We start from the raw sequence: 27,682 nt of genomic DNA, 5'->3' as shown, positions 1-27,682 counted from the left end.
CCATTTTGCGTGTTCTCGTTAGCTGCTTGCAAAGAGACGCGGAAGTGATCAACACATCGTAAAGCAGAGATCGAGTGTGAGTGTAAAGTGTTGTTATTGTGTGAAAATGTGTAAAGTACAAATGCTGAGAGCGTTGGTGGATCAGCGACTAACTGCGGCTGTTGAAGAAATATTTGTAGTTTTGGAAAGAACGATAGCAGAGTACGAGGAGGAACTTTCTCGAACGAAAGAGGAGAACGAGCGACAACGTCAACTACTGGACACTATTTTCAAGAAGCCTCAAGTTGTGTTACACAGAGCAGGTTTGTTCACTTTTTCCTTTATCATTATTTTTACTTACATTATTCCTAAACCGTCGCTAACTATATTATTGTTATTTGTCGTTTGTTTGATACTTTCAAAAATAATACATAGTCGGTGTCTTGTCATACATGGCGTTTATTGCCACATGATTTGCGTAACACTTTGTAATTACTAACGCCACTTAATGTGTGTTTTGCATACTAAAAATAGTGTTGGGAGTAACTCAAGAGTTGTGGCTGCTCACTGTCGGGAAAACAAAAAATGCATCTGCATTGTTTTGAGACTCGGTAAATTAAAAAAAGTTGTTTTTTCATTGTACATTCCTTAAAATTAATGTAAAACATTCATTGTTGTTCTTGTTATCATGGACCCAGTTTCTTGCATCATTCTTTGTCTTGAGTTGGGCGTCTCCGACACCCCTGCTGACAAGCAATAAGGCCATTTGAGGCAATTTTGGCAAAATGGAGTGTACTACCGGGCTGAAACCAGCACAGGCACTCTTGATTCTGTCTCATCCATTCCATTTCTCTTCCTTAACCGTCGAGAACAATGTAGTACCAATATGTGCGCGGCACAAGACATTTATGTTCGACATTATCAATCGCAAAAAACACTTCACTCTGGCGTTTTGGTAAAAAAAAAAAAAAAGAAAGAAAGGAAGTCACAAAGTGGTACACGCCACCACAAAGCTCAAACCCGGTTCTTTTACATGTTAGGTTTTTCAAAAAAAGTAATACAATAATTACTTCCGAACCAATTACATTCATGAGACAGTAATTCCTTTACCAATTCAATTCCTTTTTTGAAAAGTAACTAAAGTAATTGCATTTTGTAATTTCCCCAATATTGATGAACAATACGGTCATTTGAAGCAATTGTGGCAAAATGGAGTGTACTATGTGGTGCTGTTAATTCACTCTCATACATCTTATCACATCCATTTGGGCACCTATGACACAACTCCTCGAAAGCATGTTTGTCTTCTGGTGTTCAACAGATGTCAGGGAAGAACATCTTCCCCCCGAGAAGCTGGAGCAGAAGACGCCTCAGCCTCCCCACATTAAAGAGAGTGAGGAGGATCACGGCATCAGTCAGAAGGGAGAACATCTTGAAGTACTGGCAGAGTTCCCAGTGCTTGGTGTCGCTGTGAAGAGTGAAGATGATGAAGACAAAGGTGAAAGTGAGGAGAAGAGAGAGGTGGAGGCTCTGACCTGCAGCTCAACTCGACGCATGACAACAGAAGCTGATGGAGACCACTGTGGAGGATCACAAGCAGACAACCTCTTAGCTCCACTATCAGATAGTGATGACACAATGTCACACTCTCTTGATACTGATTATGAAGACTCTAAAGCTGATATGACATGTCACACTGACAACACACACTTTAAATGCTCTCAGTGTGAGAAAACTTTTAATGACCGCAGTAATATGAACAGACACATGAGACTACACACAGGAGAGAAACCATTCACGTGTTCAGTGTGTAATAAAAGATTCTCTCGGAAGGAACATTTGACAAGACATGCAAGAAAACACACTGGTGAGAAACCTTTTACCTGTTCAATGTGTGGTATGGGTTTTGGACATAATCACAATTTGAAAGCACACATGAGAATACACACTGGTGAGAAACCTTTTACCTGTTCAGTGTGTGGTATAGGTTTTGGACAGAGGTATATGTTGAAAACACACCTGGGAAAACACACTGGTGAGAAACCTTTTGCATGTTCAGTCTGTGGTTCAGGTTTTGGACAAAATCAGAATTTGAAAAAACACATGAGGATACACACTGGTGAGAAAGTGTTTAGTTGCAGTGTGTGTGATGAAAGATTCTCTTATAAGTACCAGCTTAACAATCACAAGTGCGCTGGTGAGAACAGCAGCAGTTAATGAAGCTGTAGGACTTGAAATAAACTGTCAAGATTTTGATAACGTTGCCTGAAGTCAGCCGAGATAGGCTCCAGCATACCCCACAACCCAAGTGAGGATAAGCGGCATAGAAAATGGATGGATGGATCACCACATATAACGTGTGTGACTCCATTGCTGTGTGTGTCTTGTTAATATGTTTCACCCATTTAAATGTTTGTGATTGGCTGGCTACCAGTAGAGGGTGCATGAGGCCTTTTTGTCAGCTGGGATAGGCTCCAGCTTACCCACGATTCTCATGAGAACAAGCAGAAAATGAATGGCTGGATTGCCATTTAATTAAATAATTATATTAAATAGAAACACCTGACAAGAGTGTCAGTCTGTTGTGTTTCATTAAAGTGGTAACCTGAGCCAAAGAGAGAGACTGAAAAGTTGTTTTGTTGTACAATTTACCAGTAGATCAACGTTCCGACCTCCACCTACGGTCACGAGATTTAGGTAGTCACCGAAAGAGCAAAATTGCTGATACAAAAGAGTGAAATGAGTTTCCTTTGTACGGTGGCTGCACACTTCCTCAGAGATAGGGTGAGGAGTTCAAATTACAGAAATAAAAATCATGGCATGCAGGTGAGTGTCTGGTAGTCGGACCTTCACTTGTGCGGCCCAACCTGAAAAGTCACATGGGACTCCCGTAGACCCACCACCTCTGGGGGCAAACATAAGGGTCTGGTGCGTTGGGTGACAGACAAGGGAAGGCACCTGGGCAACCTGGTTTTTGATGGTCAAATATGATTTTTAGGACATCGAATTTGTGGGGAAGGAGCATGAGCTTGTACCAGTTGACTTGCGTTCCTATACTTCCAGCAAACATGCACGTAATGATCCAGCAACGAACTGAAACTGCCAGCCCAACTAAATACTGATTACCTATCCTGCCTATCAAGTCCACACAAGAAAATAAAGTTCAGGAGGTATAAAATGACAAATGGAAGTGGTGAGGAGGGAACTGGTGGGAGTGAGAATGAAAGAAATAAGAACTAAAGAATTGCTGAACACTGGTGAAACAGCAAAGGAAGTTGTTTAACAGCATATGTGGGAAGGAATGCACCAAAGTGATTTATACCAAATGCCGTTAAAAATGAAGAAGACCGTGTCATGAGAGGTGTAATTCACATTTGAACCACTAAGTGAAAGACCATTCACCAGGTGGTACTCCAGTATCATGTACCTGTGTGAGCCACATTAACTCTGCATGTTGGCTGAGTTGCAAGATGCTGACAGTAAAAAAAAAAAAACGTTCGAGATCAACCAGGTCGTTGTTTTTTCGTGTGTCACGGAAACAGCACAGACCGCGCTTGTTTTTGTTTTTTCCCTACTCTTTCTCCTCCCTTGTTTGGAAACACACCACTGTGTGACTGAGGATGGAATAATGGGTTCACTTCACTTCGAAACGCTTTGGGTACTTGAAAAGCGCTCTATAAAAAAAATCTAAAGACAAATATGTGTAGATGCCAATCTAATCTGCAGCCTCAATACTGTACTCTCAAATACACACTCCGGTACAGTAGGTGGCGGCAGACACCCAAATCGTTGGTTGCAACCCGTCGTAAACAAAAAGAAGAAGACTACGCACTCGGGTCGCCTTTGGCACTACTGTTTTATGTAAAACGGCACGCATTTTAACGCGTGTGCTTGCTAGGCGATACATCGCTAAGCAGAGATCAAGTGTGGGTGTAAAGTGTTGTGATTGTGTGAAAATGTGTAAACTGCAAGTGCTGAGAGCGTTGGTGAATCAGCGGCTAGCTGTGGCTGTCGAAGAAATACTTGTAGTGCTGGAAAGAACGATAGCAGAGTACGAGGAGGAGCTTTCTCAAACAAAAGAGGAGAACGAGCGACAACGTCAACTACTGGACGCTGTTTTCAAGAAGCCTCAAGTTGTGTTGCGCAGAGCAGGTTTGTTCACTTTTTGTTTTACGTGCGCGGCACAAGCACCAGACATTGTTTTTCACTAATGGAAAATCCAATGAATTACTATTTCAAATGTTACGTCGTCGTTACACTTGACAGTAAAATGCCCTTATTCTGCACTGATGGTATCTTCCGGAAACGCTATTGTTTCTACGCGTGTGCAGAACGCGTCTACATCCGGTCGGCCTATTTAGGTATGTGTAATCTGTCACTATGCAATACGTACCATAGACATGGATGGACTCCGCATCGAGCGCTGAGCGTACGCCATATTGAACGTGTCAAGGCTGCGCTGTAAAGGAAAGAACTAATATACGTGGGAAACAGTTAAGACACAAAAAACAATCACAATCACAATGTTTTTCGTGCCGAATCTACATTTACTTGTATTCATTTCCAGGGCAGCCTTGATATATCCAATATGGCGGCGTTGACGTATCGCAGCACTGGACAAACCCACTCGATGTGGCGTCTGTCTAGGGCTGTGTCTACGGTAATTTAAGGGTCTGCAGCCGACAAGGCTAGTAGGTCGGGGAAGGCCAGACGTTTGGAGGCTCCTCCTCAAACCGGGAACCATGAATTCAGACTTTCTGGCTTTCCTCACGCTTCCTGGTTGTGTCACGTATTGTCACGTTTACCTTGACGTCATGACAGAATTACGTCTGCTTTCAATTGCAAAAGGAGAGCGAAAACCTAACTAAAGTGAAGGAGAACAAACAAAATGTGACATTATACAGTGGTATGAAAAAGTATCTGAACCTTTTGGAATTTCTCACATTTCTGCATAAAATCACCATCAAATGTGATCTGATCTTTGTCAAAATCACACAGATGAAAAAACTGTGTCTGCTTTAACTAAAACCACCCAAACATTTATAGGTTTTTATATTTTAATGAGGATAGCATGCAAACAATGACAGAAGGGGGCGGAATAAGTAACTGAACCCTCTGCCTAAGGAGACTTAAAGAGCAATTGAAACCAATTTTTACCAAACAATTCAAGTCAGGTGTGTGCCCAATCACTGATGAGTGGTTTAAAGCTGCCCTGCCCACTATAAAACACACAGAATTGATAAGAATTGTCTTGATGAGAAGCATTGTCTGATGTGCACCATGGCTCGCTCAAAAGAGCTGTCTGAAGACCTGCGATCAAGAATTGTCGATTTGTATAAAGCTGGGAAAGGATACAAAACCATCTCTAAAAGTCTGGATGTTCATCAATCAACAGTCAGAGAAGTTGTCTACAAATGGAGAGAGTTTGGCACTTTTGCTTCTCTCCCAAGGAGTGGCCGTCCACCAAAGATGACGCCAGGAGTTCAGCGCAGAATCCTCAGAGAGGTAAAAAAGAACCCTAGAGTGCCTGCTAAAGACTTACAGAAATCACTGGCACAGTCCAATATCTCTGTGCACACATCAACTATATGTAAAACAATGGCCAAGAATGGTGTTCATGGGAGGACTCCACGGATGAAGCCACTGCTGTCTAAAAAAACATTGTTGCTCGTTTAATGTTCGCAAAAAGGCACTTGGACACTCCACAGAAGTTTTGGCAAAATATTTTGTGGACTGATGAAACCAAAGTTGAATTGTTTGGGAGGAACACACAACGTCATGTGTGGAGGAAAAATGGAACAGCTCACCAACATCAACACCTCATCCCCACCGTGAAGCATGGTGGAGGGGGCATCATGGTTAGGGGCTGTTTTGCTGCCTCGGGGCCTGGACAACTTGTAATCATTCATGGAAAAATGAATTCAAAAGTTTATCAGGATGTTTTGCAGGAAAACCTGAGGCCGTCTGTTAGACAGTTGAAGCTAAAAAGAGGATGGATGCTGCAACAAGACAATGATCCAAAACACAGAAGTAAATCAACTTCAGAATGGTTTCAGAAGAACAAAATACACGTTCTGGAGTGGCCAAGTCAAAGTCCACACTTGAACCCCATTGAGATGCTGTGGCATGACCTCAAGACAGCGATTCATGCCAGACATCCCAGGAATCTGACTGAACTAAAGCAGTTTTGTAGAAAAGAATGGGCCAAGGTTAGTCCTGATCGATGTGCCAGACTGATCTGCAGCTACAGGAAGTGTCTGGTTGAAGTTATTGCTGCCAAAGGGGGGGCCACAAAATATTAAATGTGAGGGTTCAGTTACTTATTCCTCCCACTTCTGTCATTGTTTGCATGCCATCCTCATTAAAATATGAAAACCTAGAAATGTTTGGGTGGTTTTAGTTAAAGCAGACACAGTTTTTTCATCTGTGTGATTTTGACAAATATCAGATCACATTTGATGGTGATTTTATGCAGAAATGTGAGAAATTCCAAAAGGTTCAGATACTTTTTCATACCACTGTAGAAGCCAAATTATTAGTTTTTTAAATGCAGGTATAGTATTTATAAGCTTGAATTAGGGATGTTCGATATTGGCTTTTTGCTGATAACCGTACATGCCGATATTGGCCAACTCTCAATTTCCGATTCCGATACCAACCAATATCGATACTAATATGTGTAACAACACATCTTTTTTTTGAGTAAAATTGTTCTAAAGCGGGGGTCACCAACGTGGTAGCGCCTCCCACGACCACATGAGGTGCCCGCAAGCCTGCTTTTCATTCAGGTTTTCAGCTAGTAATGAAAGAACAGTAGAAAGAAATGCATTGTGAAATACAAAATGTGAGTTGTGGGCACCAGCATTTTGTTAATGTTCTGGTAAAACAAGCATATTGGATTTGTTTGGGTTTAAAATAAGCTCTGAAAATAAATGTTACAAAAATAAGTAGCCATTTTCATTTTGTAAAAATAGCTCTCACAAGGAAAAACGTTGGTGACCCCTGATCTAAAGTAACAAAACCCTTAAATGAGTACAGTTGTTTTGTTGGCTACTCCACCCATCTCTGAGTAGATAATTAATGTATTACATATTTGTGTTTCTTGTGCCTTGATTTATGTCATTTTTGGAAATATTTAATTTATATTTAGTTAAAGGGATATTGTTTAAAATACATGAATTTGCTGTTTATTGTTTTTGCCTGATAACTTTCATATTCTTATTTTATATTCTTATTTTATTCCATTAAAACTACTCATTAAAACTACTATATGTTAGGGATGGAACTGTCTGGCCACCTCACGATTCGCTGCGATTACGATTCAGACGCCTGCGATGATAAAACGATTATTGATACATCTTGAGCCATCTTTTTTTGTGGTCGGTAGTTTGTCAGTTTTTTCATGCATATTTTTTTTCTATATATTTCTTTTTACTCACTGTGTACTACTAAAACAAAACAATATTTGTGATGAGCCACAATTAAAATAAACATGAAATATATTAATTTACTTCCACTATCTTTTAATAATTGGAAGGTTACATCTACCAACATATTTCCCATTGCACAGAACCAGCAGGAAAAGTAAACTGCACTAATGGGAGCATGTATCAAATTAACAAACTTCAGCATATTCTGAGTGACCAACATCTGCCATTAGTCACAAATTAAATAATATAATTTTGAATTCAAACTAAAATCCTGAGCATAGAATCTCTGACAAATTAATATTTTTCCTGTATAGCAAAGTCAAAAACAGCTTTCATACAAAACAGAGATTTCTGTACGAGCGGCTCTCATACAAGAATAATCCTTTCAGACGTCAGTATATTATGAGTAACTAAAAAAACTAGGCTGCCCTAATTCACAATTGCAGTGTCATTGAAATATCGTTGCAATGGGACGTTGTATCTGGGTTCCAAAGTGTGCAACAAAGCACAAAAGCCTTGCATAAAAGCCTTGCTTCTCAACAGTTGAATATGGCCACAAATCTTTCGCAATAAAAGTTGCGATTGACTTTGTGAGTCACTTTGCCTTTTTCGAGTTGGGTGGAAAATTAGTTATCACCTGCTCAATGGTTCTCTGGTTGGCAACAACTTCAGCTTGCTGTTTTTCCTCCTCATTTGGGTGGAAATGTGCTGTATGTTTTCTCATATTCGTTGTGTTCCCAAAATATTTTAAGCTTGTATGACAAAGCTTGCATATTGTCTGGCTCTTGTCCAGCTCATTTTTACCTTCAACTATGTGAAAGCCAAAGTGCTTCCAGATGCTCGCTTTAAATCCAGCGGGTGCGTGTTTTAGAATATTTTTTAGAGGATCGTGTTCAGTCGGCACACAGAATGACACAGACACATCAAGGTATTTTAGCCTAAACAAGGGCGTATTTATTTAAGCATCAACACACAAGATATATGATTGCAGCGAAAAAGCCTCTTACCTACGCCAACAGAGTGGAGAGCCAACACCCGTGGAAGAGTTCGCGTCAATCGGCTGGGCGTTCGATCACAACCCGCAGCAGACTCCGTCTAGGTGTTTTCGCTCTCCCCTCTTTATACCAGTCTGTTCGTGCGAGCGTGAGAACGGGGTGGCCGGCCCTGAAACTCAGGCATTCGCACGCAGAGTTACTATTTTTTAACAAGCACCTGGTAGGCAAGGTCAGCAGATATACAGTGGGAAGTGAATATTCAGAACAACATAAACCCTTTCTCACATTCGTATCAAGCACCTGGTAGGCAAGGTCAGCAGATATACAGTGGGAAGTGAATATTCAGAACAACACAAACCCTTTCTCACATTCGTATCAGTGAATATTCAGAACAACACAAACCCTTTCTCATATTCGTATCAAGACCATAACAAGATACAGTGGGAAGTGAACCCTTTCTCACATTCGTATCAAGCACCTGGTAGGCAAGGTCAGCAGACATACAGTGGGAAGTGAATATTCAGAACAACACAAACCCTTTCTCACATTCGTATCCTGGGAAATGGATGTTCAGAACAACACAAACCCATCACCCTTTCACATTCCACTCTTGATGTTCTGAACATCATTTTCCTCAATTCATAAAATCTTCATTATTCATCATGTTCCCCTCCCAATTATTCCAATTAACCAGATCGTGTTGCACCTTCTCAAGTAAATCCGCCCGTGTGTCACAGACAAATTCACCCCACATCATATTCCCCGCAACATGAAAATTCCAAACATAAATATCCGGTCCCCCGCTTTCCACAATTACCTCAATTTTGGTAAGCCCAAAAGGGGCATCGCTTTCACACACAGCAATTCGCATACTACTACCGCTGATTAAAAATTATTCTCTCAAGCTGTCTTTTAGCTCGTCTAACATACAAGCAAGTGAATACGTTACATAAGGTTAATATAATTAAGCATCCTGCCAAAATAAACAAGGGTGGCAGTATGGTTTTCCTGGCAGTTACAGACATTCCAGATAAAATATCCCACCAATGATGGGCGGAACTCTGCTGCACTAGCCTCGCTACATGTTTCACTTCATCCCCAGCTATTAATGTGGACACCCACAACCGCGTGACATTGTACCTATGTCTTTGTATCAGATCCTTCAATTCTGTGGACCGGTCCAATGCGCATTTGAACCGGTCCAGAGACACAGTCCAGGGGTGGCGCAAAACCTCCCACTGCACCGCTGACAATCTGGACTCCTGGGAGTAATTGGTGAGATAATACGTTTGATTATTCCAATGCCACAGGTGTACATCATTAAGACAGCCAACGAATGGAGCTGAAGGTAACTGTGGGTGTTGTCTCATGGTAGCTACGCATAGGTATTGTGGCCCTACCTGCCATAGCATGTCTCGTGGTGTCTCAACACTCCAATCACATAATGTTACCTGACTATCACTCAAACATAGATTAGCGTGACCCATCTGTAAAGTACATACCATCCCTTGATCAGTTTTATCACATAAATCAGTGTCATAAGTCGTATTTGTTGCGGCTTTAAACCACTCTCCACTCACATGCAGATAATGATATCCATGTATTGATATTACCGGAAGTACTTCATATCGGCATACAGTTTTCACTTGAGTTACATTGTATTGATACCAATAACCTTTGCATTGGGTGTTATTGCAAACAGTTTGTTCCGGAAATAGTTGGAGCCATAGTTTTTGACTAATATTCCAAGTATTTCTCCACTGATGATAATTCCCTGTATAAACTCCAGTTATAAACCTTTCCTTCTGAATGCGTGCATGTAACATTTGCATATTACAAGCAGTCCAATTGGCAATTTGGGTCAGATTCATTAAGGAGCGATAAGTTTCGTTAAACATAGTCAATTGCCAATTGTACTGATGCGTCCATAAATTGACATTACTCAATTGTGTACCTATCCCGTTAGGTAACCACTCCCCAACTTGGTGTAACGCCCGTGATGTATACTGTCCAGTGGTCGACAGCACTGTACGCGTGACCTCCCCGTCGATGGTGTTGGACACCCCCAACACCGTTCCAGTCCCTCCAAGCAGCGTGTCATACCACTCTCGACGTCGTCGATGACATGTTGGGAGATTTGGAAACTTGATTGTCCATGACACCACAGTCCTCTGAGTAGCTTTGGCCATTCGGACGTGAAGAGTTTGTGCCAGGCATGTGTAACAGACGTAGATGTTACAGTCACTGGTGATGTTGGCCATCAGACATGCTTGACCTGCCGGACAGCTCACGTGGTCCTGCACTCGTTCCAGGTCGTTTCTTGGGTTGTTCCCCAATAGTGGGCCACCATGACACCAAGAGCAAGGAGGCGCTTGACCAAAGAGCCGGCACCACCAGGTCCGCGGTCCCCAGCCATCTTGTCGATGTCGAGCCCTCCTTGGCACTCCAGTAAAGCGTTTCCAGTTGATCATTTACCTGCACAAAGAAGCCCAGTTGGACATAGCATCCTACACTTTCTAATCTTCCCTTAAGTAACATTTTGACACAGGTACATTGACCCATTTCTCCTGTCCTGAATACATGACACTCACGGTAGCATCATTTCCCTGTGCTATAATTTCAGCGGGTTGTGGAGGACCATCCCGCTGCTTCACCCACACTTTAGCTCCCACCTTATCTGTTGAACCAAAACCTCTAGTACTTCTAAAAGTAACAACCTCAGGTGGAGTAATCTCCTGTACTGGGGTCATATTGCATGGTTTAATTATTAACTGTGCAATTTTGTCATCCTTTTGTACAACCACGGGTTGTTCCCCCCATAATCTACAAATTACCCCAATTTCTCCTTATCTTTTATTGTTTTAGTAATCTCCTCCTGACCCCCACGGATTCTATATTGTTTCATGGAGATTAACGTCGTCGCTTCAGGTATGGGGAATGGTGCCATGTGCACTTTTCCCACCAAAACAGACTTTATTTTCCTAAGATCTCCAAACATAAACTTCCCGTGTCTTAAATGCAAAGTCATTCCTGTCAAAATGTCCATTCGCACTATCCACTCCTTTATGGGAGTGACTACAACGGTATACTTTTTAATGGGCGTTTGTCCGATTTTTGGTGGTAGTGTTATACTTTTACACTACTTGTCCCCCAATTCCCGTTAGGGGCACGATTTTTCCTTTAATTTTGTCCGGATTTCCACTAATCAACGAGGCCTCAGCCCCTGTGTCCACCAACGCTGTTACCTTTTGTACAGATTTCTTCCAATAAATTTCTAATTCTACATGAGGCCGTATATCCGTGGTGGACCAGGTAGTCTTAAGGACTTGGGCTTGGCCTTCATCCTATTCATCCTCCTCCTCAAACTTAACTCGCCTCTTCTTCCCTTTGTTTATATCTCGACAAAATCAGAGTCCCTCATCTTGTGTAAAGTCCTCCTTAATCAACCGCTGTTCCTGCACCTCAAGCACAGGCTCCATCACAGGCCGCCCGTGTTCTCCTATCACAGGCTGCCCCTGTGCGTCCACCATCTGCCTCATATCTGCTATGCCTTGCACCTGATGTCGTCGTGTAACAGGTTGCATTTTCTTAAATTGCTTTAATGATGGATAAATACTTCGAACCGGGGGCGGATCGGGGAGAGGTCCCAACCTCTCGTCTGGGTCATCTCCCCATATGTCCCCATCCCAACCCCCGGGATCCCAATCTTCACTCATCCCGGCCACAAAGGAGCGAACTTGCTTCGCATCAACTTTACAGGATGAACGATTTTGGGCGGCACGAATCAATTGCGACAGGCACATAACGGTCTTATCCATTATGCACTGCATTCGCCTTAACTCTTTTTCCTTATCCTGCAGCTGCTTGGTCTGTTGCGCCGTCTGAGCGTTGGCCTTCGCCACCGCTAGATTACGCTCCTTCCATGCCTCTGCACAGATCCACAAACTCTCCTGTGTTCCCCTCAAGGGTGCCTCCTCGTTATATTCAACCTTGTTCAACATTCGTAACAGTGCCTCCGCGCTTGCTACAGGGATATCGCCAGCCCACGGCCCAGGGCGTCCCCCGCGTTGTCGTAAGACGGCGCCTATCCCTTTCACCTCGTCAGGGGCTACCCACCCTGACGACACTTCCTCCATGGTGAGGACATCTGTAGTCTTCACTTTTCTCATACAGCACAAAGCCATTCTGCATGCAGCTGAACGTGATCCTGCCGACAACGCCAAAAATGTTTTAGAATATTTTTTAGAGGATCGTGTTCAGTCGGCACACAGAATGACACAGACACATCAAGGTATTTTAGCCTAAACAAGGGCGTATTTATTTAAGCATCAACACACAAGATATATGATTGCAGCGAAAAAGCCTCTTACCTACGCCAACAGAGTGGAGAGCCAACACCCGTGGAAGAGTTCGCGTCAATCGGCTGGGCGTTCGATCACAACCCGCAGCAGACTCCGTCTAGGTGTTTTCGCTCTCCCCTCTTTATACCAGTCTGTTCGTGCGAGCGTGAGAACGGGGTGGCCGGCCCTGAAACTCAGGCATTCGCACGCAGAGTTACTATTTTTTAACAAGCACCTGGTAGGCAAGGTCAGCAGATATACAGTGGGAAGTGAATATTCAGAACAACATAAACCCTTTCTCACATTCGTATCAAGCACCTGGTAGGCAAGGTCAGCAGATATACAGTGGGAAGTGAATATTCAGAACAACACAAACCCTTTCTCACATTCGTATCAGTGAATATTCAGAACAACACAAACCCTTTCTCATATTCGTATCAAGACCATAACAAGATACAGTGGGAAGTGAACCCTTTCTCACATTCGTATCAAGCACCTGGTAGGCAAGGTCAGCAGACATACAGTGGGAAGTGAATATTCAGAACAACACAAACCCTTTCTCACATTCGTATCCTGGGAAATGGATGTTCAGAACAACACAAACCCATCACCCTTTCACAGTGCGGGTCAGAGTTTAGGTCACATGTGTCAAAGTCGTGCCCTGGAGGGCCGAGACGCTGCAGGTTTTCTCTCCAACCAGTTTCTTCAGCAGGTGATTTAATTGATGAGCTCCTTCCCTCAAACTGAAGATGTTGATCATTAAAATCACCTGCTTTAGTGACTGGCTGGAAAGAAAACCTGCAGTGTTTTGGCCCTCCATGGCACGAGTTTGACACCCCTGGTTTAGGTAGTTTAGTTTAGGTCGTTTTGGTAGCGACTCTGTCTCTATTAAGAAAAAAAAAACACTCCAATAAAAAAAACTCACAGACGCGCATGTAAGGGGGTAATATTGGAGCTGTACCATATATCTGTGGTGGTGGAGTAAAAAGCAATGTTCCTGATGTCCTTCAACACGTCTTCTTTCACTTCGTTATACAGTTCAGGAATTGCTGTTTGTGACATGTACGTTGTCCCAGGAAATTCGTACCGCCTGTCAAACATTTCTAACATTTCCTCAAATGTTGGTATTTTTTTTGCAATGGAGTGAGCGACACAGGATGCACACCATTTTGTGCTTTCATTGATATTTACTTTGCCGACCAAACGCCAGTTTATCGAGGCCAGCAAATTTATCGACTGTTTTTTTTATCGTTAGATTAATCGATTTAGCGATTATCATTACAGGCCTAACTATAAGTAATTGCATTTTGTAATTTGCCCAACATTGACTACCAATAAGATCATTTGAAGCAATTGTGGCAAAATGGAGTGTACTACCTGGGTGAAACCAGCAGAGGCGCTGTTAATTCAAAGTCATCAATTTCATCCCATCCATACGGACACCTTCTACGATACAACTCGAAAGCATGTTTGTCTTCTTCAACAGACGTCAGTGCAGAACATCTTTCACCTGAGGAGGTGGAGCAGCCACAGTCCCCCCACATTAAAGAGGAAGAGGAGGAATCACAGACCCCCCACGTTAAAGAGGAGGAGGAGAATCACAGCATTTGTCAAGAGGGAGAGCATTTTGAGTTCCCATTGATTGGTGTCCCTGTGAAGAATGAAGATGATGAAGACAAAGGTGAAAGTGAGGAGAAGAAAGAGGTGGAGCCTCCAAGCAGCAGCTCAACTCAACACAAAACAGAAGCTGATGGAGACCACTGTGGAGGATCACAAGCAGACTTAGCTCCACTCTCAGATCGTGACAACACCACAGCATACTCTTCTAACACTGATAATGAAGACTCTAAAGCTGACATGACATGTCACACTGACAACACACACTTTAAATGCTCTCACTGTGACAAAACTTTTAATGACCGTAGAAATATGAAAAGACACATAAGACTGCACACAGGAGAGAAACCATTCATGTGCTCAGTGTGTAACAAAAGATTCTCTCAGAAGGCACATTTGACAGCACACACACCAATACACACCGAAGAGAAACCTTTTGTCTGTTCAGTGTGTGGTAAAGGTTTTGGACTAAATCATCGTTTGAGAACACACATGAGAAAACACACTGGTGAGAACCCTTTTAAGTGTTCAGTGTGTGATGTGGGTTTTACACATTATCACCATTTGAAAGCACACATGAGAATACACACTGGTGAGAAACCTTTTACTTGTTCAGTGTGTGGTATAGGTTTTGGACAGAGGTATCATTTAAAAACCCACCTGGGAAAACACACCAGAGAGAAACCTTTTACATGTTCAGTGTGTGGCATATGTTTTGTGTATAATCATGGCTTGAAAACACATATGAGAATACACACCGGAGAGAAACCTTTTACATGTTCAGTGTGTGGTATAGGTTTTGGACAAAATGAACATTTGAAAAAACACATGAGAATACACACTGGTGAGAAACCTTTTGCCTGTTCAGTGTGTGGTAAAGGTTTTGGACAAAATCAGAATTTGAAAGCACACATGAGAATACACACTGGTGAGAAACCTTTTGCTTGTTCAGTGTGTGGGATAGGTTTTGTACAAAATCAGAATTTGAAAAGACACATGAGAACACACACTGGTGAGAAAGTGTTTAGGTGCAGTGTGTGTGATGAAAGATTCTCTTATAAGTACCAGCTTAACAATCACAAGTGTGCTGATGAGAACAGCAGCAGGAAATGAAGCTGCAGGATTTGAAATAAACTGTCAAGACTTTGATAACTTTTACTTTCTCTCAATATCACCACATATAACGTGTGACAACATTGATGTGTGTGTAACTCAATCTTGTTAATATGCTTCTGTCGTTTAACTATGTGTGCCTCTCGGCCGAAGTCAGCTGAAAAAATAGAAGAAAAGCTTTGACTGAGTGTCTCCCATTTTTATTTGATTAAAATGACAACTTGAGCCAAGAGGACAGACTGAAAAGCTGTTCTGTTGTTTGCCCTTAGCCTGGTTAGCATGCCAGTTTGTTTGTGTTTGATTTGTTAACTGTTTGAGGATTTGGGGATTATTTTATTCATGCTATTCATTTTATGTACACTAATTGTAATAGTACAGTCAAGCTATCTAATGGAAAATCTCGGAGGTTAGGCATTTACAGAGGAATTAAGCAAGGCGATTGGATTGTTAGTTTTGCACGCTCTTTGCTTACACATTCATCATAAATACTTTCAAGGAATATGTACAGGAAAAAAAGTTAGCTGATGATACCCCTTTGATCCGGTAAAATAAAGACCAAATACCCACAGCTGTTGAATGCCTTCAGTTCTACAGTAGATGCGTCAAGTTTATGAATTAGTATTATCAAATGTGAACTGTTTCCACTTAAGAAAACATATTTACATTATCACGTGGCATTTCGGTTGAAGAAGTTGTAACATATTTGTGTATTAAAGTGTGGAGTTGAATTTTTAATCTTTGTTAAGTAAGATAAAAAAATCTTTTTAAGATATGGGTCTGTTACTGTTATGTGTTCTGGTTTGTGCTGTCTGTGTTCCGAGTGGCCTTGTTTTTGTCATGATTGGATCCTGTCTTGCCCTGACCTGACCTGTCTTTCCCCCAATCAGCTCTCTCCTCCCTCTTTCGCTAAGCTCTGGTATGTCTTCTTGGGTAATTAGTGTGTGTATTTACTTCCAGGTTTTGCATCTTGTATTTGTCGGATCATCTTGTCGTTGTGGTGAGTTTTCGTTTTGGAGCTCATTGCATGTTTTTTGTGTTGCTTTTGTTACACTTAATACCAAATGTGACCTGTAGATGTAGCCAGCGGCGGACTTAGCAATTTTGGGGCCTAAGGCGAACATAGCCAGGGGCCCTCTTTATATGTTCTTTTAACACGAAAAAGCAGGAAAGGCAGCCTCAAAGGCCCTTACCAATACACAACCTTGTACTGAATTAATACAGCATGAACAGAATGAGAGAATAAAGTTTCGGATATAAAACCAGTGTATGTCAAAATGCCAGATATTTATTTTTGAACAAAAACAACCCAGACAGCATCACAACAGATGTGTGCGTGTGTGTCAGAGAGAAAGAGAACAGACTGTGTGTATGTGTTGAGGGTGAAGATGAACAATTGCAATGTAACAAAAGCAATTATTAAACAATATATGCCAACAGTCAGAAAGTGTCAGGAGGAAGGCATGGAAATGGAGAGAAATCAATTGTTGAGAGAACAGGGAGTTTGTGTTCAAAGAGAGACGGGGTGTTCATGTGTGTGTCAGAGAGATTACTTAGACATGAATAGTGCGACGCAAGTAAAGTGTAGAGTGCTTCAAAAATATGTATGTCCATGTCCATTTCATTAATCTCACTCTCTCATCCCCCCTCTCTCTCTTTGAACACAAACTCTCCCCGTTTCTGTCTCACAGACATAAACACAATTAATCTTTGCAAACTATTGCTTTCTCCCCATTTCCATGCCTTCCATGGGAGAGAAGTCAAATTTAGTTTCTTCATATTTGTACAAATACCTGTACATACTGTGGAAGGTCATTATACCGTTGAAGTCCATCTATATTGTTGTCCATGTTTTTCATCGCATAAATGTCAAAGAAAGAAAGTCCTACTTGTTGCTTTAACTTCTCACCGGACTTCACACATAGGTGAGGTGTGGCAGCACCAAACTCAGAATCATCCTGTAGCGGACTGCATGGAACTCGACTCACAGCCCGCGGTAGTTAGCGCCTCATGCATATACAAGTATAAACACAAAATATGTACCGCTGATTTTAGCGCATGCACAAAACCGGCAGAGGTACAAATTTTATCCGACTCCGGCTCGTTGACATTTTTTTTCTACCAACACCTTAAAGGATCTAGAGATCTTTGGTAAAGAGGCAATATATTTTTTGGTGTCCTCACTGTTTCGTCCTCTCGGACCCGCTCTGGTAAGTTCGCTCCATTTTAAGTAGCTTCTCACTTCTTCACAGGCATTACCACCATCATCAGGGAACGGTCCATTGTACGTAGTGTGTGGGAGAGGGAGGCAGATCATATGAATTTTGCTTTCAGGTGGCTTTCTTTTTTGTTCTATTATTTGTTTGTTTGGTATGCTAACATAATTATACATCAATATATTTGGGGGTGCTGCTGGCTGTGGTGGCCCTAGCCCATGCTGGTTGGGGCGAGGGCAGCTGGTCGGGGGCCCCTGACTGTTTGGGGGGCCTAAGGCAATTGCCTACTTTGCCTTAATGGTAGGACCGACCCTGGTGGTACTCAAGTATAGTGTACCTGTGTGAGCCACATTAGCTCTGCATGTATGCATGTTGTTGGCTAAGTTGCAAGCTGTTGACAGTAAAAGATGTTCGAGATCAACCTCGTTTCACCGAAACATAACAGACCGTGTTGATTTTGTTTTTCCTTCCTCTTTCTCCTCCCTTGTTTGGAAATACACCACTGTGTGACTGATGATTGAGTAACGGGTTCATTTCACTTTGAAACGCTTTGGGTACTTGAAAAGCGCTACATAAAAAATCTAAAGAAATAAATATGTATAGATGCCAATCTAGTCTGCAGCCGAAGTTCTGTACTCTAAGATACAGTAGGTGGCGCTAGGCACCCAAAACGTTGGTTGCGACCAGTCGTAAACAAAAGGAAGAAGACTACGCACTCATGCGTCGCCTTTTTGTACTACTGTTTTATGTAAAACCTCGCGCATCTTGCCACTTGTGCTTACTAGGCCACACATCGCTAATCCGATATCAAGTGTGAGTGTAAAGTGTTGTGACTGTGTGAAAATGTGTGAACTGCAAATGCTGAGAACGTTGGTGAATCAGCGACTAACTGTGGCTGTCGAAGAAATATTTGAAGCGCTAGAAAGAACGATAGCAGAGTACGAGGAGGAACTTTCTCTAACAAAAGGGGAGAACGAGCGACAACGTCAACTACTGGACGCTTTTTCCAAGAAGCCGCAAGTTGTGTTGTACAGAGCAGGTTTGTTCACGTTTTCTTTCATCATTATTATTACATACATTATTCCTAAACCATCGCGAACAATATAGTAACAATACGTGCGCGGCACAAGCACCAGACATTGTTTTTCAGTAATGGATGAATTACTATTTCAAATGTTACGTCACCGTTACAGTTAACGACACTAAATGCGCTTATTCTGCACTGATGTTACTTCAGTCGCCATTGTTCACTGTCACCACGCAATACGTACCGGAAACGCAATTGTTTCTACGCGTCTGCAGAATGCGTCTACATCCGGTCGGCCTATTTATTTAGTTATGTGTAATCTGTCATTATGCAATACATACCATAGACATGGATGGACTCCGCATCGAGCGCTGAGCCGTAAGTCAACGTCGCCGTCATACTGAACTTGTCAAGGCTGCGCTGTAATTGAAAGAACTAATATACGTGGGAAACAGTTAGACACAAACAATCATAATCACATTGTTTTTGGTGCCGAATCTATAAGAATGAACTTAAATGTCTTTGTAGAGAGGCGCTTTATGAAAGTAAGTACATTTACTTGCATTCATTTCCAAGGCAGCTTTGACACATCCAATATGGCGACGTTGACGTATCGCAGCACAGGACAAACCCACTCGATGCGGCGTCTGTCCAGGGCTGTGTCTAATTTAAGGGTCTGCAGCCGACTAGGCCAGTAGCATACCCGGTCGGGGAAGGCCAGACGTTTGGAGGCTCCTCCTCAAACCGGGAACCAGCTTTTATGAATTCAGACTGTCTGGCCTTCCTCACACTTCTGGTTGTGTCACGTATTGTCATGTTTACCCTGACGTCATGACAGAATGACGTCCGCCTTCAATCGCAAAAGCAGAACGAAAACCTAACTAAAGTGAAGGAGAACAAACAAAATGTGACATTATAGAAGCCAAGTCATTAGTTTTTTAAATGCAGGTTCTCCGTCGGCAGATTTATCTCCAGCTTAGAGCTAAACCTAACAATAGTAATATTAATAGCTACTGATTTATTTGTTACTGTTTGGCTACTTCGTTTATTTGTACAACACCCTGATCAGCAACAACACATTATTTATGAAATGTGTTTATATATAGATGTGAGCGTTTAAGGATCATTTGAATATCTTGACTATACTTGCATAGTATTTATAAGCTTTAATTAGGGATGTCCGATATTGGCTTTTTTGCTGATAATCGTATTTGCCGATATTGTCCAATTTCCGATTCTGATACCAACCAATACCGATATGTGTTACATCACACTTTTTCTTCAGTAAAATTGTTCTGTAACAATACTCTTCAATGAGTACAGTTTTGTTGGATACCCCACCCATCTCTGAGTCGATAATTCATGTGTTACATATTTTACATATGAATAAATGTGTTTCTTGTGCCTTGATTTGTTATTTTTAGAAATATTTAATTTATATTTAGTTAAAGGAATATTGTTTAAAATACATTAATTTGCTGTTTATTATTTTGACTGATAACTGTCTTGTTCTCATTTTATATTCTTATTTTATTCCATTAAAACTACTATAGATTAGGGGTGGGAATCTCTGGCCACCTCATGATTTGATGCAATTACGATTCAGAGGCCTGCGATGAAGGATAATGAAGAATGAATAATAAGAATAATGAATGATAATGATCAAGAATAATGCTTGCAGACATCAGTACATTATGAATAACCCCAAAAAATAGGCTGCCCTTATTCACAGTTGCAGTGTCAGTGAAATAATGTTGCAATGGGCTCCAAAGCACGAAAGCCTTGTTTCTCAACAATCGAATACGGCCACAAATATTTCGCAATAAAAGTTGCGATTGACTTTGTGATTTGCTTCGCCTTTTCCGAGTTGGGTGGAAAATTAGTTATCACCTGCTCGATGGTTCTCTGGTTGGCAGCAACTTCACTACTTGCTGTTTTTCCTCCTCGTTTGTGTCGAAACGTGCTATGTGGTATCTCATATTTGTCGTGTTCCCAAAATATTTTTAAGCTTTTATGACAAAGCTTGCGTATAGTCTGGCTCTTGTCCAGCTCATTTTTACCTTCAACTACGTGAAAGCCAAAGCGCTTCCAGACGCTCGCTTTAAATCCAGCGGATGCCGGTCGGAGTTTACGCTCAGCCGTTTTGGTAGCGACCCTGTCTCCGTTAACGAAAAAAACACTCCAATAAAAATACACAGACGCACGCATGTAGGGGGTAATATTTGAGCTGTACCACATATCTGTGGTGGTGGAGTAAAATGCGATGTTTCTTATGTCCCTCAACACGTTTTCTTTCCCCAAATGTTGCCATTTCTTTTGCAGTATAGGGAGCAACACTGAACCCACACCATTTTGTGGTTTCGTTATATTTACTTTGCTGACCAAACCCCTCAGTCAGCGTTGACTGTCGGGACGAAGGCTCTGCTGCACCTACACACTGCGGCTGTGGCATTCGGCTTAGAAACTATCACTTTTGTGTCTTCATATTAGCGCTTGCATGCTAACTCGCTGCTCGCACTCTGTCGGTTGAGTATCCACTCACTAGTAGCCCCGCTCCATATACTGGGACAAAAAGGCTGAATGGCTGACAGGAGGGTTCACTCTCTCTGTTCATTCCACTATAGAACCAATGCACACAGACACATGGAGAGTGAACCCTCTTGTCATCCAGCCTGTGTGGTAAAGAAAACAAACAGGCATACATGCACATGTCAATTTATCGAGGCCGACAAAATTCTGGACTTGTTTTTTTTTCTCGTTCAATTAATCAATTTAGTGATTATCATGACAGGCCTAACTATAAGTAATTGCATTTTGTAAGTTGCCCAACATTCACGCACAATACTGTCATTTGAAGCAATTGTGGCAAAATGGAGTATATGTACAATATGTATTGTATGACACAACTCCTTGAAAGCATGTTATTCTTCTTGTGCAGAACATCTTTCACCTGAGGAGTTGGAGGAGCCAAAGCCCCCCCACATTAAAGAGGAAGAGGAGGAGCCACAGCCTCCCCATGTTAAAGAGGAAGAGGATAATCACGGCATCAATCAGGAGGGAGAGCATCTTGAAGGACTGGCAGAGTTCCCAGTGATTGGTGTCCCTGTAAAGAGTGAAGATTATGAAGACAAAGGTGAAAGTGAGGAGAAGAGAGAGGTGGAGCCTCCAAGCAGCAGCTCAACTCAACACAAAACAGAAGCTGATGGAGACCACTGTGGAGGATCACAAGCAGACAACCTCTTAGCTCCACTATCAGATAGTGACGACACAACGTCACACTCTCCTGACACTGATGATGAAGACTCTACAGCTGATATGACATGTCACACTGACAACACACACTTTAAATGCTCTCACTGTGACAAATCTTTTAATTACCGTAGAAATATGAAAAGACATATGAGACTACACACAGGAGAGAAACCATTCATATGCTCAGTGTGTAATAAAAGATTCTCTCAGAAGGCACATTTGACAGCACACACACCAATACACACTGGAGAGAAACCTTTTGTCTGTCCAGTGTGTGGTATAGGTTTTGGACTAAATTATCGTTTGAGAACACACATGAGAATACACACTGGTGAGAAACCTTTTACCTGTTCAGTGTGTGGCATAGGTTTTGAACAGGTTGATCATTTGAAAACCCATGTGAGAAAACACACTGGAGAGAAACCTTTTACATGTTTAGTGTGTGGTATTTGTTTTGAATATAATCATGGTTTGAAAACACACATGAGAATACACACTGGAGTGAAACCTTTTACATGTTCAGTGTGTGGTATAGGTTTTGGACAAAATGAGCATTTGGCAAAACACATGAGAATACACACTGGTGAGAAACCTTTTGCCTGTTCAGTGTGTGGTAAAGGTTTTGGCCAAAATCAGAATTTGAAAGCACACATGAGAATACACACTGGTGAGAAACCTTTTGCTTGTTCAGTGTGTGGGATAGGTTTTGTACAAAATCAGAATTTGAAAAGACACATGAGAACACATACTGGTGAGAAAGTGTTTAGGTGCAGTGTGTGTGATGAAAGATTCTCTTATAAGTACCAGCTTAACAATCACAAGTGTGCTGGTGAGAACAGCAGCAGTAAATGAAACTGCACGACTTGAAATACAAACTGTCAAGACTTTGATAACTTTGACTTTCTCTCAATATCACCACATATAACGTGTGACATCATTGATGTGTGTGTAACTCAATCTTGTTAATATGCTTCTGCCATTTAACTATGTGTGCCTCTGGGCCGAAGTCAGCTGAAAAAATGGGGGGAAAAAAAGCTGTGATAGAGTGTCAGCTTGTTTTATTTGATTAAAATGAAAACTTGAGGCAAGAGGACAGAAAAGCTGAAAAGCTGTTCTGCTGTTTGCCCTTAGCCTGATTAGCATGCCAGTTTGTTTGCGTTTGATTTGTTAAATTTTTGAGAATTATTTATTCACGCTATTCATTTTATGTACACTAATTGTAATAGCTATCTAATGGAAAATCTGTGAGGTTAGGCATTTACAGAGGAATTAAGCAGGGCGATCGGATTGGTCCATATTACTTTGTGATTGTTATGCAAGCTCTTTGCTTCCACATTTGTCATAATTACTTTCAATGAGTATGTATAGGACAACAACAGATACAGTGTCAATTAGCTGATGATACCCCTTTAGTCCTGTACAATAAGGACCAAATATCCACAGCTATTGAATGCCTTCAGGTGTAGATGTGTCAGGTTTATTAATTAATATGATTAAATGTGAAACGTTTCCACTTAAAGAAAACATCATCACCATTATCACGTGGCATTCCGGTTGAAGAAATTCTAGTGTATTCTGGTATCAAAGTGTGGAGTTGAATTTTTAACCTTTGTTAAGTAAGCTAAAAATAGATTTACGATATGGGTCACGTTCTGTTGTTTGTATTCTGGTTTGTGCTGTGTTCCGTGTGGCCTTGTTTCTGTCTTCATCGGATCCTGTCTTGCCCTGACCCCTGTGTTTCTTCCAATCAGCTCTCTCCTCCCTCTCCCTCTCTAGCTGTGGTATGTGTTGTGTAATTAGTGTGCGTGTTTACGTCCCAGTTTTCCGTCTTGTCTTTGTCTTTATTACACTGTAATACCAAATGTGACCAGTAGATGTAGCCATAGCCTAAACAAGGTTGTTCTGTGAAAGCAATGAACAAAATGTTGAGCGCAAACTCGTGATTCAATAAGACGTCTGGCCTTTTAAAGATGAACAACACATTGGGTACATTGGAAAGCACTATATAAGTAAATCAAACAAATATGTATAGATGCCAATCTAGTCTGCAACCTAAGTACTGTACTCTCAGAGACAGTCTCCGGTACAGTAGGTGGCGGTAGACACCTAAAACATTGGTTGCGACCCGCCATCACTGATCTGTATAATATATCTGGATAGCTCATTGGCGATGACTTATGAAGGCAAACGGCCGCCATATTGCTACTCGCAAGAAACACTTCTCGGCAAGCTTTTGCATTCGTGGTGAACTTATTTTATTAATTCGGATTGGACACAAATTTCGACTTAAGATGCCTGCATGTGCAGCTATTAACTGCACAAATCGCCAGTTCAAAGGCTGTGGACGAACATTTCACCTGTAAGTATGATTGAAATGTAGCTTTATGATTGATCATTTAAGGGTTTTGCACTGTCGATCTCTCAGATATTTTCGAAGGTGTAAAATTCCTCTGATTAACTGTATGTCCAGAATTGATACGTTGATATAGGTCTGTAATAGCTCAGAGGAAATTTACGTATTTTTTGTTACATCATGATATATGTACAGTATTTCTTTAAGGGACGAAGGTTGCGTTACTTGAAGGAATGGGAGAATCCCAGTGCTTCCATGATGCTTACCAGGCATTGTATACAGTGCAGTTAGCAAGCCAGTTTGCATACAATTGACCCGGCATGACCCTTCATTTAGATAAACAACATTTTTTTTGCTGCTGAATGACTGACGTAAAAGGATTCATTCATATGATATGTTCTGGAAAATAATATTACTGAACATGCATACCGGTATGTTTGAGATTGCAAAGAACGTATTGTCTTAACCAAAGCATATGGTTTTGTTTCAGTGTTGTTGTTTTCTGTGTGTGTGTGGGTGTATGTGTTTATGGTTATTACACATTATGGTGATCACATATTATTCCTGTGTTTTTTGTTCAAATATATTTCTATATCAGAAGAGATGTTATTTCTATTTCATAACACAATCAAAAAATAAATAAAAATCAGCAAAATGTTAAATGATTTTAAAACTTGTCCAAAGTCACTCTCTTTTATGATTCATATTTTGTACAGACGAGAGCATAGTGAATCGTATGAAAGTAAGAAAAAAAAGTAAAGGATCATGACCATGGATTTTAGTGGAAAAAAGGGATGGGATATGCAGTTAAAATTAAAATCTCTTTCTAGAGGAGTAAAACTATGCATTGCTATAGGGGAGTGCTGAGCCAGGGTGCACAGTAGAATTTTGTCCCAAAGGCAATGACAATTGGAAGGGGAAAAAGTACATTTAATATCGCCAAAAGATAGAGAATAACGTATCAAATCGTTTTTAAGGGATGAAGGTTGCGTTACTTGAAGGAATGGGAGAATCTCCCCACTTTTGAATTTAAAATATAGATGTTCTGCGAGCCTCTTCATCTGCTTTGTACACTATGTACGCTGTGCCAATGTAGTCGCGATGTTAGTAGTAAGATGGCGTCTCTTTGGCTTCAGCGGCTTGCACTCCGGCGTGCGACGTATGAAATATCCAGATATATTATACAGATCAGTGCCCGCCATCTTGCGTGTTCTCGTTAGCTGCTTGCAAAGAGACGCGGAAGTGATCAACACATCGCAAAGCAGAGATCAAGTGTGAGTGTAAAGTGTTGTGACTGTGAAAATGTGTAAAGTGCAAATGCTGAGAGCGTTGGTGAATCAGCGACTAACTGCGGCTGTTGAAGAAATATTTGTAGTTTTGGAAAGAACGATAGCAGAGTACGAGGGGGAACTTTCTAGAGCAAAAGAGGAGAACGAGCGACAACGAAAACTACTGGACACTATTTTCAAGAAGCCTCACGTTGTGTTATACAGAGAAGGTTTGTTCACTTCTTCTTTTATCATTATTATTGCACACATTATTCCTAAACCGTCGCGAACAATATAGTAACATTATGTGCGTGGCACAAGCACCAGGCATTCTTGTTTTTCAGTAATGGGTAATATAATGAATTACTATTTCAAAAGTTATGACGCCGTTACAGTTACCGACAATGAAATGCGCTTATTCTGCACTGATACCTAAATCAACTCTCTGCATATTGCTTCAGTCGCAATTGTTCACTAGTACTACACTACTACACGGGCACAGCCAGTCAACGAGAGTTGTGGTTGCTCACTCTCATGAAAATACTGCCCCCTAGCGTTACGGGGAAAAAATGCAAGTCACAAACTTGTACACACCACCCACTGGTCTGTACTAATAAATCTGGATAGACCATAAATCGCACGCGCCGTGCAAGCCGCTGAAGCCACAGAGAGGCCATCTTACCACTTACATCTCGTACGTAGCAGACTACATTGGCACAGCGTACATCGTGTACAAAGCAGATGAAGAGGCTCGCAGAACATCTATATTTTACATTAAAAAGTGGGGAGATTCTCCCATTCCTTCAAGTAACGCAACCTTCGTCCCTTAAAAACGATTTGATACGTTATTCTCTATCTTATGGCTATATTAAATGTACTTTTTCCGCTTCCAATTCTCATTGCCTTTGGGACAAAATTCTATTCTGCACCCTGGCTCAGCACTCCCCTATAGCAATGCATAGTTTTACTCCTCTAGAAAGAGATTTTAATTTTAACTGCATATCCCATCCCTTTTTTCCACTAAAATCCATGGTCATGATCCTTTACTTTTTTTTCTTACTTTCATACGATTCACTATGCTCTCGTCTGTACAAAATATGAATCATAAAAGAGAGTGACTTTGGACAAGTTTTAAAATCATTTAACATTTTGCTGATTTTTATTTATTTTTTGTTTGCGTTATGAAATACAAATAACCTCTTTTCTGATATAGAAATATATTTTAACAAAAAACACAGGAATAATATGTAATATAATATGTAATAATATATAAACATTGTCTCCATATGGGGGTTCATTTTAAATTCGGGTAAACCAAAAAAATAACAACGTATTTTTTTATATTTGCAAGCAACTGCAAATGATTTAGTAGTCTAGTCGCGCTTGTTTGTTTACTTATCCCCCACGGCCCCCTATGTAAAGCCGTTATGACTCAGGTATGGTATGATATCGACAGAATTTTTAAAAATGATCATACCTGAGTCCTTATGACTAAGCTCAAGCACACCTGTTGAGGGAGGTTAGTCTGAAGATTAACCTTGCATTTAGTGTGAGTGGGTAACAAACTAACAACAGACTTAACAACTCACAAGTTCTCACAAGTCATTGTCCGAGAAGTGTTTCTTGTGAGTGGTAATATGGCGGCCGCGTGGCTTCACAAGGCATTGACCAATGGTTTATCCAGATTTATTAGTACAGATCAGTGACACCACCACAAAGCTAAACCCGTTATTTTACATATTAGGTTTTTCAAAAAAAGGTAATACAATAATTACTTTCCCAACCAATTCCATTCAGGAAGCAGTAATTGCAGTACAAATTCAACTCATTTTCTGAACAAGTAACTGTAAGTAATTGCAAATGCAAAAGAAGTAGCTTTCAAAATAAATCACAGAATATACCCTTGCAAAAGTTTTGAAAAAAAATATTTCTGAGTTAAATTGACCCTCTTTGTACGTTTTGTAACTCAGCTGATGCATTTTGTAATTTGCCCAGCACTGACTAACAACTATCATAGGGCTACAACTTGCTAAGTTACATTTCATACTTGATGATAATAATAATGAGCTGTGCAGTAGCAATAGATTACAGTGTC

General features: G+C 41.1%; 4 protein-coding genes across 4 annotated transcripts in view; 3 read left to right on the top strand and 1 right to left on the bottom strand.

Moving 5' to 3' along the window:
- Window positions 1–45: 45 nt before the first annotated feature.
- Window positions 46–23,712, top strand: LOC129178224 (zinc finger protein 391-like). The gene is made up of 3 exons (XM_054770241.1): window positions 46–302; window positions 1,301–1,846; window positions 21,653–23,712. The coding sequence occupies exons 1-3, from the start codon at window positions 107–109 to the stop codon at window positions 22,816–22,818; spliced, it is 1,908 nt and encodes a 635-aa protein (XP_054626216.1). The 5' UTR covers window positions 46–106; the 3' UTR covers window positions 22,819–23,712.
- Window positions 3,832–16,931, top strand: LOC129178237 (gastrula zinc finger protein XlCGF57.1-like). Its single transcript, XM_054770259.1, has 2 exons — window positions 3,832–4,131; window positions 14,231–16,931. The coding sequence occupies exons 1-2, from the start codon at window positions 3,936–3,938 to the stop codon at window positions 15,472–15,474; spliced, it is 1,440 nt and encodes a 479-aa protein (XP_054626234.1). The 5' UTR covers window positions 3,832–3,935; the 3' UTR covers window positions 15,475–16,931.
- Window positions 8,280–13,381, bottom strand: LOC129178227 (uncharacterized). Its single transcript, XM_054770244.1, has 2 exons — window positions 12,775–13,381; window positions 8,280–10,879 (listed from the first exon to the last, which is right to left on the bottom strand). Exon 2 carries the CDS (start codon window positions 10,873–10,875, stop codon window positions 9,280–9,282), a length of 1,596 nt encoding a protein of 531 aa, XP_054626219.1. The 5' UTR covers window positions 10,876–10,879; window positions 12,775–13,381; the 3' UTR covers window positions 8,280–9,279.
- A 1,849-nt stretch (window positions 23,713–25,561) lies between the features above and the next one.
- Window positions 25,562–27,682, top strand: part of LOC129178239 (gastrula zinc finger protein XlCGF57.1-like) — a 7,498-nt gene continuing 5,377 nt past the window's right edge. Inside the window, exon 1 of the mRNA XM_054770261.1 lies at window positions 25,562–25,817. Coding sequence (XP_054626236.1) covers window positions 25,622–25,817 — 196 coding nt within the window. The 5' untranslated portion in view covers window positions 25,562–25,621. The remainder of the gene's footprint in view (window positions 25,818–27,682) is intronic.

Source organism: Dunckerocampus dactyliophorus, chromosome 3 (genome assembly GCF_027744805.1).
Source record: "Dunckerocampus dactyliophorus isolate RoL2022-P2 chromosome 3, RoL_Ddac_1.1, whole genome shotgun sequence".
Taxonomy (NCBI): Eukaryota; Metazoa; Chordata; class Actinopteri; order Syngnathiformes; family Syngnathidae; genus Dunckerocampus; species Dunckerocampus dactyliophorus.
Note: the sequence above shows the minus strand (reverse complement) of the source record. Positions and strands in the feature narration are given on the sequence as shown.

What these genes read in the sequence shown, in the direction of transcription:
- LOC129178224 (XM_054770241.1), top strand. Translation starts at nt 107, where the DNA reads ATGTGTAAAGTACAAATGCTGAGAGCGTTGGTGGATCAGCGACTAACT. An exon ending in AGTTGTGTTACACAGAGCAG is followed by an intron (nt 303 to 1,300) that starts GTTTGTTCACTT and finishes GGTGTTCAACAG; the next exon opens with ATGTCAGGGAAGAACATCTT. An exon ending in ACATGCAAGAAAACACACTG is followed by an intron (nt 1,847 to 21,652) that starts GTGAGAAACCTT and finishes CTTCTTGTGCAG; the next exon opens with AACATCTTTCACCTGAGGAG.
- LOC129178237 (XM_054770259.1), top strand. Translation starts at nt 3,936, where the DNA reads ATGTGTAAACTGCAAGTGCTGAGAGCGTTGGTGAATCAGCGGCTAGCT. An exon ending in AGTTGTGTTGCGCAGAGCAG is followed by an intron (nt 4,132 to 14,230) that starts GTTTGTTCACTT and finishes CTTCTTCAACAG; the next exon opens with ACGTCAGTGCAGAACATCTT.
- LOC129178227 (XM_054770244.1), bottom strand. Translation starts at nt 10,875, where the DNA reads ATGATCAACTGGAAACGCTTTACTGGAGTGCCAAGGAGGGCTCGACAT.